The sequence below is a fragment of the Vanellus vanellus genome (genome assembly GCF_965231255.1).
Source record: "Vanellus vanellus genome assembly, chromosome: 6".
Taxonomy (NCBI): Eukaryota; Metazoa; Chordata; class Aves; order Charadriiformes; family Charadriidae; genus Vanellus; species Vanellus vanellus.
This window is the reverse complement of record NC_138911.1, coordinates 46,227,555-46,239,755: the sequence shown is the minus strand read 5'-3', so window position 1 is coordinate 46,239,755 and position 12,201 is coordinate 46,227,555. Positions and strand designations below refer to the sequence as shown.

The following is a 12,201-nucleotide window of genomic DNA, read 5'->3' as shown; positions in this document are numbered from 1 at the left end:
GCAAATGAAGGAAAGGTTGCTAACCTGTCTTGTCCTTCATAAGCCTGGCTTACAAAGGGGATTTCCATTTTTACAAAGCAGCATTCTGTTGTGTGTCTGGGAGGGAGGATACAGAACATACAGCTCGGAGATTTCAAAGCGCCTCACTATGACCCACAGGAATAGCACAGTTCAAAGATGGGCCCAATTCAATCTCTCTGTTCATAGGCCAGACGGACCTGCCCTAAGATGGATGCCAGAAAGGACGCTCTTCTGGGAAAATTCCCAATGCCCTTCTCAGCTACACAACTGTGAACTAATTCAACAGCTGTGGCATAGTAGCACAGCTTTCGTTTCTACCTCACTACCTGCAAGACCAATCAATGGACAAAACTTGAGGTCCCTCTGTGGGGAAGAGACAGAGAAAAATATCACTAAAAAAAAAAAAAATTAGGAAAGGGGAAAAACCAGACATTCGTGGGATTCCCTGACAGCTCTGTGCAGAAGGAAGGGCTGGGCTGGAAAAAACAGGGCCCCAGGTTCCTGCCAAGCTGTCTGAGGCCCGTCCTTTCCAAATAGCTCAAAGAAACAGCCAAGGCTCCCTTGTAACCCTTTCAGAACTTCTCTAGAGAGAAAGGCTGCTGTGGCCAGAGCTGCTCCTGCAGAGCACCAGACTACAACTACAGGGGTCCCCTCATTCCTAGAAGGCTGTAAGCAGCAGATTCGATCTTCCCCATGAGAGCTACTGAAATGAGACCTACAGCCACATTAACCCTCTGAATACCACTGTGGAAAGCTATTTTAATGGTGATTGGGAGGTTTAAATAAATGGAGAGGAAAGGGAGATCTGCTGGTCACTTTGCAACATGAAATATCTAGAACCTACACAGGATAGTTCAAACAGATCTAAGATCAGGGATGGCTGGGGGGAGGTTTACGTCAAGTAGTGCAAGATAATAGAAGATTTCAACTTGTTCTATATTGAATTAGATGCTTATTAGAACAGAAAACAGCACGTGACTTCCATCACAGCCAACAAAATCCACTGGTGGCAGCTAGAAGCAGGAAGAGGAGAGTTCACTGGTGAGGAAGGAGAAAAAAAAAATTTGTATCAAGACAAAGTGCCTATACCTGTTGCTCAGTTTTACATTTACTGCAATAATTGAAGAAAAACAACAGCATATTAAAAAAATAATTCAGTGTTTAGCATGGTCAGAAGCCAGCAAGATATTAATATATGTAAGTTATGAGTTAGAAAATAAAGATACAACAGTGTTACTTACATAAAACCAATGTTTTACTCCTACTTGATGTACTGTTTTCATTTCTTGTCATCTCTATAAAGACAGCCAGACAATTATTAGAGGGCTGGGAAGATTTCCATTTAGAACTTGAAAAGAATGGGAATGTTTAGTTTAGGAGAGACAAGTAAGGGAGATGATAGAAACAGAATAAATAGTGCAGAAAATAAATTAAGCATTTCTGTTTGCCTTCATGTAATAAGGCTGCAGAGACCTTTGGCAAATTTGGGAAAAAAATAAAAAAGGAAACTTTTGCATAATATGTAATTCACCTGTGGAACTCGCTGCTACAGCTCAATGAGACTACAGTTTTTCCAGAAAGTAAATTATATGATTAATGACAACATCCCCACTAGACTATGTAGAACAGAAAGTATTGTGAGAACTACAAGCCAGCTGTTCACAGTTGGAGGATAAAAGCAAGCTTCCCCTGCCCAAGACAGGGAATTTCACTGCTGCCCATCAGAACATTCCCTGTGCTTCTACTGAAGATGGCGGTGGTAATTGCTCTGAAGCACAGGACAGGGGTACTAGACAGATCAGCAGCCCAGTCCAGGACGGCGAATCCTATTTTTACGTTAGGGTAAGGTCAGTTTGTGGAGGCAGCTGAAATGAGAAAAACCCAAACCACTGCGCAGTATTGGTTGGGGAAAGGTACGAAACCCCTGTCACTCCCCTGCACCTACCAACATGGGCTCCTTGCTGGGAACAGTTGGAAAGATCCTCTTATCTTCTCTGAAAGGAAGCTATGCAGTCAAAGAGAAACCTGCCGCCGTCAAATTTCAAGAACTATTTGCAAAAACCATAATTGCCCAAGGCCAGCAGACACAGGTAACTCAGATGTTGTGGCCCTTGTGCTCAGCTAGAGCCATGCCCCAGGCTGCAGCTCCAGCAAAGCCTCCCAGAAGTAGCCGAGCACAGAGGCCACACTCGCACAAGTCCGCTGGTGCCCCACTTTGCCCTGCTGCAAGGCCCCAGCTCTTGCCTCCAGCTCACAGCCCCAGCACTGGCTCCTACAGTCTCCCTGCACGCAGCCCAAACCCCCTTCGCCTCTGGAAAGGGTCCTGCGATTAATCTCACTTATTACCTCGGAAAAGTAACAGTGCGGCGGCTGCCAGCCAAGTCCGACTCAACAGCGTCTGGGGAGCCGAGGCTGCAGGGCCAGGCCTCAGACTGTCTGGGCAAGTCACGAGCTTTCCGCCTTTCCTCTCCCGGAGGCTCCAGACAGACAGAGCCAAGGCCTAGCTGTGGGAAGCAGGGATCCTTCAGGACTGTGCCAACCCATGGTGCTGAGGCTCAGGGCGATTTCTGAGCAGGATGGAGAGTAATTGGACCTGCCATCACAAGCTGCTTTAGTGTGACCAAAATATATATATAGAAAAAAAAATACAAGGCAAGCCATGTATTTCTGAAGTTTAAGTCAGCCAATTCACTTCCACAGTTAACAAGTTGTCATCCGTGACCCTGGGAGATGTGTTTAAAAAAAAAAGATGTTGCTGGGGCAGTGGAAGACTGTTACAGGCACAAATATGCATTGGTAGAGGAAGAACAATGCCCAAACTAGAGACAGGATGAGGTGCAAGAACTTACAGCTACCCAGGAAGTGCTTTATTTTTTGCCCATCCTTCTCAAACCTTCTGCTCAGAGAAGGTAATAATAGACCAAACCCCAAATTCAGGGCTCTCAGAAATGCTGCTTCTCAAGGACCACAGGCAGAATTAGCATGACAGAGCTGTCAAGGAGATGCAGACAGGGGATCAGTCATGGAAAAATCACTGTACCCACCCTCAATTACTCCTCCACCTCAAAGAAACTGAATTAATTTAGGCATTAAATTAGAGAGAAGAGGAGAAACAGTACAAGGAGCAAGGAACAGACACATAGCTATGCTAGCACAGAGCTGGACTCAGTGCTATTGGTCTGCTGTTGCTCTGGCACTTCTGTGCTGCTTAGCTAGGGAGGTGTTAAGGTCAATGCAGTTTGCTCAAACAGAACTGAAGGCCTATTGTGTAGACCTCAGTCCCTGCTGCTTTCTCCCTTCATTTCCTCCAGAGGCATCAGTGCAGCGCAGTCTCCAAGTTAGCTTGCACCCAGATGCTGTGCAAACAAATAGACTCCAACCACTTGGTAAGCGGGGCACAGGACAGGAGTCCGGCAGCCTCTAGCTTTCAAGAGACTGCAGGGATCTTGAAACAGGCTTACTGCCTATCAGACATTTCCAGACACGAGGCATGCTGTTTGTGGTTCCTGAAAGCCTAAGATGCCAAATGTCTGGGCAGCATCTTCTAGTTTCCCACCCCATTTGATATTTCCAGGCAAGGAGAAATAAAAATGAAAATGCACAAAGCAGAGCCTCTTTGGGAACCTTGACATACGGCAGGTATGTGCACACAGCCCGTGAAGCCCTGAGCAGCTGCCGCTGTTACTACCACTGAGAATCACACTAGAGATAATTAAACTTAGAAACCCTTAGATAAGAAAATTGAGAAAGCCTCATTTTATACAATTTAACCCAGATTAGACAGCCTGCCAACAAAACATCATTTCTCAATGAGCATGCGCATCTTGGCTGAAATTATGAGCTAAGAAGTATTTTGGGCATGTCAAGCAATGAGAAGAGGAGAATCCCTTGTTTCTGACTGCAGTAGCCCTCCCAGGCTGTCTGGTATAATTTGGACAGCCATTCTACCCTCTGATTGATGACAGGAAAGCTTGCTTGCCTGCCTCTGCTAACCAAGTTAGATAAATTTGTCAGAGGATCTGAGGGAAAAATATGCCGACTACTTTAGAAGAGCTAGGTTGGTCTTGTCTTTACATTTGAGAAAGATATTACGAAAAGAACAAGAAGCTAATGAAACAGAGGTCTGAGAAAACACTGACCATTTCACTGCTGAATTCTTGCCAACTGATTGCCCATATGAGTTCTAAGAGATGAATATGAGCAAGGATGGCTGTTGTTGAATGCAAGGTGCCCACTGAAAACACAAGAAATCTGTACCAGTTAGAAAGAAATCTTTCTGACTAGCTTTGGTCCAGGTCTTGGAGATTAAGTGACCTGCAGAGATCAAGTTACTCTTTGAGGAGAAATCCACCATCTTTTTCAAAACGAAAAGTGACACAGCAGCTGCAGATTCCAGTGCCAGAAGCTTCTAGGAATGTCTACCATCCCCACAACTACGGATTATGCAACTATTTGCCAACAGGTACTCAAAAGTTAGTTTAGGTTCTGAATCAACAAGCTTAGTTCTCTTAAACACCTGATTTTTTTACCTTTTATTATGCAACTGAGAATGCTTTCAAGATAATGCTTTTTCAGGAGCAGTTCTAGTAAGATCTTGGCTTCAGTGACTAGAATTTCACTGGATAATGAGGGTCACTTTCGTATTTGTTGTCCTTATTGCATTACTAAAGTTGTGATAAAAATGATATATGGGAATCTTAAATACTTCTACAAAACACGTAACCATGTTTAGTGGCTTTACAGCAGAATGTGAAAGGGTGACAATCCTGCCTGATGGACAGAGTGAGAAGCTGAGATAGAATTGAAATAGGGCACCGAGATAGGACTAGGGTTAAAGAAGGAAAGAGCAGATTTGGCATAGTCTCAATGAGCTACAGAGGGCAAAGGCAGGACTGCAGCCAGCATGGCAGAGGCTGGCAGCCACTTTGTGGTAGTCAGAAGTAAGACCATGTACAACTTGGAACATCTCGCCTCTTGTGTAGCCCTGCAGGGTGCTTTGTCTGGGGCACAGTGAAAGCCTAAACCATCATTTGAGTGGGAATAGAGCCGATGCTTATAGAAAGTGACAAAAAAAAATAATCTCAAAAGGTACAGCAGTGCAGATTTCTGAAATAACATTAAAACATTTCCAGAACTGTTCCCTGTCTCTATATTACAAACTCAAGATCTCCTTTGCCTTTTGGTGATCAGACTACTGATTCAGCACCTGATCTCAGAGCCAAAAGAATTCAACAAAAGAAGGGAGAACTACTTGTGAGAAACATTTAGATAAGTCAGTACTGGGAGGGTAGGAATTAAAGAGGAGGAAGATTTGTAAGAATAGCCTGAATCCTATAGATTGCAAGCATCAAAACAAAGTTTTCAAACAGACCTCAGCAGCACTAAAATGGCACATAATTACCACAGAGCCATACAAAAACTGTAACGACTAAGCTTCAGAGGCAGATGTTTGAATTGGAGCCAAGTGCAAGACAGATAAGAGACCCATTTACAAAACATTTCCATCCTCGCTGAATTCTACAACCGATAGACCAGAACCTTAATGGAACAAAACAGGAAGCTTTTCTTCAAACAGTCATCCAGCACCAAGCACAGGCTGACACCCGTCAGATGATCCTCTATGAACTGCTGGCTCCAATGTAACAGATCAAGTAACAAAAAAGACATTAACAATAGAAGATAGCCATCTCCGTATATCACGACCTTGATATTTCTTCTGGGACTCTCTCATTAAATAAAAGTTCACAGCCTAAGTAATCCAGCACTGCCTCAAGAATCCCTTTTTTTCCATTTCCAGATTTACAAAAAACTTTAAACTCCCAGTATTCTGGCCATTTGATACAGGCAACCATGAAGACAAAGTAACTCAATAAAGGGTATGAAGACATCTTTCTGTCTCTGGCTCTGAGGACAAAAACAGAGCAAGTACTGAAAGACCAAATGGTTCATAAAAGGTTTGAAAATGGAATCTTATACCAGCTGTGGACGGACAATTCTGAAGTACTTTTGCATTGCTGTACAAAATAAAACAATTTCTAAAGGCATTAAACTATGCATACAGTGCTAAATGAGGCACAACCCTGTAAGTAGTTCAGAGTGGAGTTCTGGGCATTAAACAGTGGGTTCTCAGATATACAGGTATAACTCAGATATAACTGAAATGGTTTCAGAGCAATGTGGTAATTACAGTGACTTCTGCAGAGTTCTGCAACAGAAGATTTTGATGATGAGTAATCCTTTTCCAGCTATGTCTGTGAGCGCAGGCAGAGGTGCAAGCAGAGTTGAGAAAGGAACGGAAGCTCCAGGACAGCCTGCACTCTGCTGCTCTCTAGAACTATGTGGAAGCAGAAGGCAGTTTACACCTGTTGGATAGGTTCTTTATTTGGATTAGGTAATAGCTCGCCTGGCTGGACTCCAAGAGCAGAATCACCACCACCTCTCTCAATAACTCTGAACCCCAGAGGCAAACATTGTGCTGGAACAGAAACAGGCCAGGAATTCATTTCTCAAATTCTTCTTCTTTAGGCAGGATGAAAAGCAGCGACTGATGAAATAAGAACAATTTTACTTGAGCTTTCCAAATCCCATTCCAATCCTCCTATTGAAGAACCCATTTGGGAAAGAATGACCACTCAGGTCACATGACTTTTGCACTGTGTGTCTGCCTCTCTCACCTCCCTTTGTTTTCCAGTAGCATTCAGGCATCAATGAAAAGAACCAGTATTTTCTTGTATACAGTGTTTTCCAGTCCTAAACTCATGTGTTGGAGAAGCTCTGCCTGATTATTCAGTTTTAAAAGACAAAAATACAGACTTAGGCAAATGAATAACTAATATTTACTGAAGTGGCAAAGGAAGAACTCAAATCTCCAGCAGTTCTAGGCCTGTATCCAGCCTAGTTTACTGCAGCAAGCTCGCCTTGCTCCTAGCTTCCACAATCCAGAATCCTCAGGGTAAATCCTGCTGTTCTTTCAATCCCAGGAAGAATGGTTTTACTGCAGAATCAGTCCTCTGCCCTGAGTCCCATGAGTATATCAGCCACAAATATAAGCTCCAATGTCCAAAATTAATAAAGAGCATAAAGAAGCCATCTGAAAAAAAACTTTCATGAACATATCAAGATGCTGCTCTATCTTTGAACAATCTAAACTTGACATTCAAGGAAAAGCACGAGGATGAGGCCTTACGGGAGATTTCTGCAGTATCAGGTATAAGCATGCATTCTGCATAAATGTCTCAACACAAGCAAACCTAAACTTACAGATGCAGGGATGAGAAACAATCAAAGAGAAACAGATATTTCCCTTTCATTCTACATATTCATCCATGCCCTTATTTCACTGTGAACCTGCTAGGTCTGGGAACATAGCTGTACTTTCATAGGCCTAGTTTCCGGGATAGTCCTGAGAAGAACCAGTACTAGGCCCTTAGATGTTATCTTCTGAGCAAGAAGCCAAACAAATTACAAATGAGCTCCTGAGTGCATTGCATTCTCCTGCAAAAAGCTGGAGCAGCAACTTTAACTTACCTGACTGCTGAAGAGACGGATCTTTTGTCAGTTATATGAGTGTCTGACCGAAAAGCCCACAAGGACCCTTTTTTGTCGAGTGGTGACTGGTAGCTCTGTGGGGCAGCTGCATTCCCCTTGCTTATAGCTCCACTTCCCAAGTTCAGGTTTGTTAACTAAAGTGGGGGGGAAAAAAAAAAAAAAAAAAAAAAGAAAAACCCAGACATCAGAAACAATTAAAAGCCAAGAAAAGAACAAAAGGTGTGACACAGTAAACTGGATATAGTATGTACTCAGAGAAGACTGCTAGAGAAAGTAAATCTTCAGATGCAGAAAAACTGTAGTAGTTGCATAAAGCAGTAGGAGACAGGACACCAACAGCCACCATGCTTGAGATGAGCTCAAGTAACAGCATTAAAACTACAACCCCTCCATTCACAGAAGAACAAAGGAGGAAAAGGACAAAGATGGGGCAAAAATCCTAAAGTAAGAAAGCAACATCACATTCCTGCCATGTGAAATATTTAACTCTACATGCGCTGATCAAAAGCTAGAAGCTCGTATTACATTGAGCATAGATCAACCAGAGTGTCTACCCAGTCATCATGAGCTGTGTCACTAAGCCAGCCATACGCACCTGTCCTCTCTCTGCCCCTCTCTAAGCATACATACAAGCACAACCCAACAGCATTCATATTAGACATAAAATTCAAAACCAAACTAACACACAAACTTCTCGCCCAACCACTTCCAAACTGTTCATACAAGTAAATACGATTTTAGACTATCGTATTAGGTGTATGTTTGTTATATCAAGCTCTAAAGAAACTATCTATGTGTTTTTAAGCATGTAAAGTGTATTCCATTGTTTCTTTTTCTGTGCATTCCTCTTGCATTGCTTATCTTCTTGAAAGATCAAACTCTGCAAGCAGACAGTATCTGTTGGTTTACTGAAGAGCGCCTAAATACATAACAGTATCTATTACAGCAGTATAAGTATTAGTTTACATTTGAAAAAAAAAAAAAAACTAAACAAACAAACCACATTTTATGAAGGTTACAAAACACTACAAAGGTTACAAAGCTAAGACTCCCAGTCAGTCATTGCCAGAATTAAGTTTGAGTGCCTTTGATTACATGAGCACATGCTACTTTTTAGGAGCACAGAACAGACCCGGTTCTGCACCAAGATTTAGGTCATGTGTCAAACAAGACTTATCTGTATTGCCCCTGCTCACTTCTGTGGCAAGTGGAAGGTATACAGCCCAATGAGACATAGGACACAGACAGAAAGAAGAGTAACAACTAGCTCTGCATCTGCTCCAGATCTCAAAGGTGATGTTTACTAACATTAAGCAGAGAAAACATGAGTCCAAATGGAACATTACAATTTAAACCAAGATCTTACAGTGGGACATATTGGACAAGCTTAGTAACTTGATGGGCAGTGCTACCCATCTTATATGGAAAACAGCATCAGGTGTCATTGTGGTGCCTCTGTCTCACCCTTAAATGTTGTTGACTTCTGCAAAATTTAGTTATTTTCATTGCAATAGCAATTTTCATTGCAATAACAGAAAGCATCTAATTAGGTTTAGTTCTGATTGTGCCAGGCACTATACAAATACCTAACAATGACAGTTTCTGGCCACAAAGTGTTCATTGTCTGAAAAGAAGCAAGAATGGCAAACGAGGCAAACAGAGGCCAACATGGCAAATAAAACTGGATATATACAATTCTTAGCTTGTAAGCAACAGTGATCACAACTTTGCTAACACATCCAATATATGAAAAGAAGATTACTTTATCCAATTTTCTATCCTCATCATCTTGATACCAAGAACCATTTAGTCTCATGAATTACCACCTCATCCCTGCTCTATTAATGCAATGTTCTTTCCTCTTTAATACTGTGTCTTTGTTTATTTGAAAGCTGTCTTTCTAAGCAAAGCAGGTGAGCAAATAGCTTAGCATGGGTTGTAGTAACATTTCACACATTCCAGATAGACAGGTGTTTAAACTACAGCAGGATTAAATACAGGCACGGGATCCAGAATGAGGGAGAAAACCAGCAAGAGTATAAGGTTTAGCTGCAGCCAGCCCACCCAGATGGGTGTTAACACTTATTACTGTGCCATGCGCTGAGACATTTCAACTACTATAATTAGCTTGCCACGATGTTGCCTTGGTGGATTGATTGCTGGGGCACCCCCAGAACATCTGTGCTCAGTGGAGCGGCTCCATTTTCCATAGTCACTAGTCCTCCTGTGCACCTGATGAAACTGTATTCTTCCCTTTAGAGGGGCAAATACTAAGCAGCAAATCAATGGTTACTTTGGCACAAAAGAAGATAATGTATAGCCCCTGGACCAAAGCAGATACCACCATCTCTATAAAAAATAGTTTGCAGCTTCAGAAATTGTGGTAGTGAAAAACAAAACAAACAAAAAAACCACAAACAAACAAAACAAACCCAAACAAGACACCAAGAAAACCCCCACCAAACAAGAAAACCCCCAAAACCCCAAGAAAGGCAGGCTAGTGGGGCTCAACAGGGAAGGCGGTTAGGTTACTGGTATGGATCTACATGAATAAAGTTAGTTTTCACATTGAATTGTACCAAGATGGGTTCAAACTCTCCTGCTTGGCAAGATTCACATTTTCCACTAGCAGCGAGGGACTCCAGAATATTTTTCTGACACTGACAGCATGACAGAAAACCTGTGTGCTGCACTGCACACTTCAAGCACCCCTATTTTCAAACATCTCTCCTCACATCAGTACGTTTTCTGTGGAGTCTGTAAAAGGCAAGATAATATACAGCTAATCTCTCGTATGATACAATGATTCGTAAGTTTTGCTACAATTTTTAAGCTGTTGGGGACAGCAAAAAGGTCACAAGCTCAAAGGAACACACTGAGTGAAGAACACAATGGAACAGTAAATCCCCAAAACCTCTCATGGAAGGAGACACCACTTGATGTACTTCTATTTCTTATCTAACATCAAGAAATATGTGAGGGAAGAACATGTGGGTTGTCACAACCATATCAATAGAGAGCCTTGTGTTATAAAACTTAACAGCACATGTATGTACTGTTATACTTTGTTCAATACAATGCTAATAAGCCAAAAGAAATTATTGCATAATGCCAAAATACTCTTTTTTTTTTTTAAATTATTATTATTTAAGCATTACAGGGTAAGTTTATGACTGCGACACACTTGCCTTCTTGACTGCAGAGACACATAAGCTTAAAAGAATTGGTCTCTGTGGTCTTGCTTTATTCAGATAAATTTATTTCTGAATAAATTTAAGATTGAAAGCAACGCCACAACATAGAATGATACCCAAAAGCACTGGATATAAGAGTTGAGGGGTTTGTTTTTGTTAATGCGCTTTGTAATTTAAATAGGAAAATGAAATCTCCAAATACAGATAGGAAAAAAGAAAATTCTAGGATATAATATGTTTCTAGTGAATAGCATCCTACAGACAAAGGCCCATTGTACAGTATCTTTAAGAAATCACAAGAGTCAGAAGACAAGCTTAATATCTTTCACATTTCTGAATTATATTCTTTCGATAGTTTTCCATCATCATATTGAAGAACCATTTTTCTGTAATAAAGTGATTAGTTTCATTTTGATCTTGTCTAATGTTTCAAATAAGCTAAAGCAGCAAATGTTAACTGTGGCCAAAAATTAAAAAACAAACACAAAAAAAACCCACCACAGTGCTGCAGAACAACCTCCATAGATTCAGGAAAAGCCTCCTAAAAAACCTGAGTGTTTCTCTTGTTAGTTTTGGAGGAGTCGACCAGGGTGAACAGGGACACATCATCACTAGAAGCTGTTACCCTGTCCCTCTTGGCAGAGAGTGGAAAAGTGACAGATTTTCATTACCAACGTCCTGATCAGCAGATCCTGAGTTTCACTGGTCAATGTGTTACAACACTGGGCAAGCAACGCACTACAAAAAAATGCCTACCTTCACACTCCCCTGTTGGCAGGTTTAGTATTTTTCTGCCAGAGGACAGTCATATCCTGTTGCCTATAAAGTGCTGGGGACTGGCATCTACAAAGTCTAAAGACCATTTCTCTTACTTGGAGCCATAGTTGCATCCTCTCCAGTTCACATATCTCAGATTTCCATTTGGATCTTTCTGACTGGTGAGGAGGAAAAGTGATCCAGAGTTCAAACAGTATTTCAAAGATCAAGAGATATGCCAAAAGAATGCAATCATAGGCCTACTTCGTCTCTTCCAGAAAAACCTTCAATATGGTAAAAAGTTCACAGTCTGAAACCGGAGGACACCTAATGCCACAAAGTTTTCAGCACAATGTACCCTATCAACAGGTTTCAAAGGTATATGAACATCATCAGTTCACTGAGAAGCTTTTACCTTTAAAGAAAGATTGGATAGGGATCATGGTAAGACATGCTGAAGATCACTGCTCCTCTACCTTATGATCAGACCAGAATCTTTAGGTTTTGATACCTCAGACAGGACAAGACACTATATCATAAGCTCCAAAAAGGAAGCATTCCACTAGAAAACTGAAAACGTGCAAAATGTCTCATCATTTGTAATATCTTCTCCCTTGCCTTTTGATCTATTTTTTCCTGCATGAGTTTGACTCCTTCAAGACCCTTCAGTCAATCCCTAATT

The 12,201-nt window shown here is 41.6% G+C and overlaps 1 protein-coding gene across 1 annotated transcript in view; it reads right to left on the bottom strand.

Moving 5' to 3' along the window:
* TTLL5 (tubulin tyrosine ligase like 5) overlaps positions 1-12,201 on the bottom strand; it is a gene marked incomplete at its 5' end in the record, with an annotated part of 134,973 nt that overhangs the window by 47,379 nt on the left and 75,393 nt on the right. Inside the window, one exon of the mRNA XM_082485216.1 lies at positions 7,549-7,703. Within this exon, the coding sequence (XP_082341342.1) occupies positions 7,549-7,703 (155 nt within the window). The remainder of the gene's footprint in view (positions 1-7,548; positions 7,704-12,201) is intronic.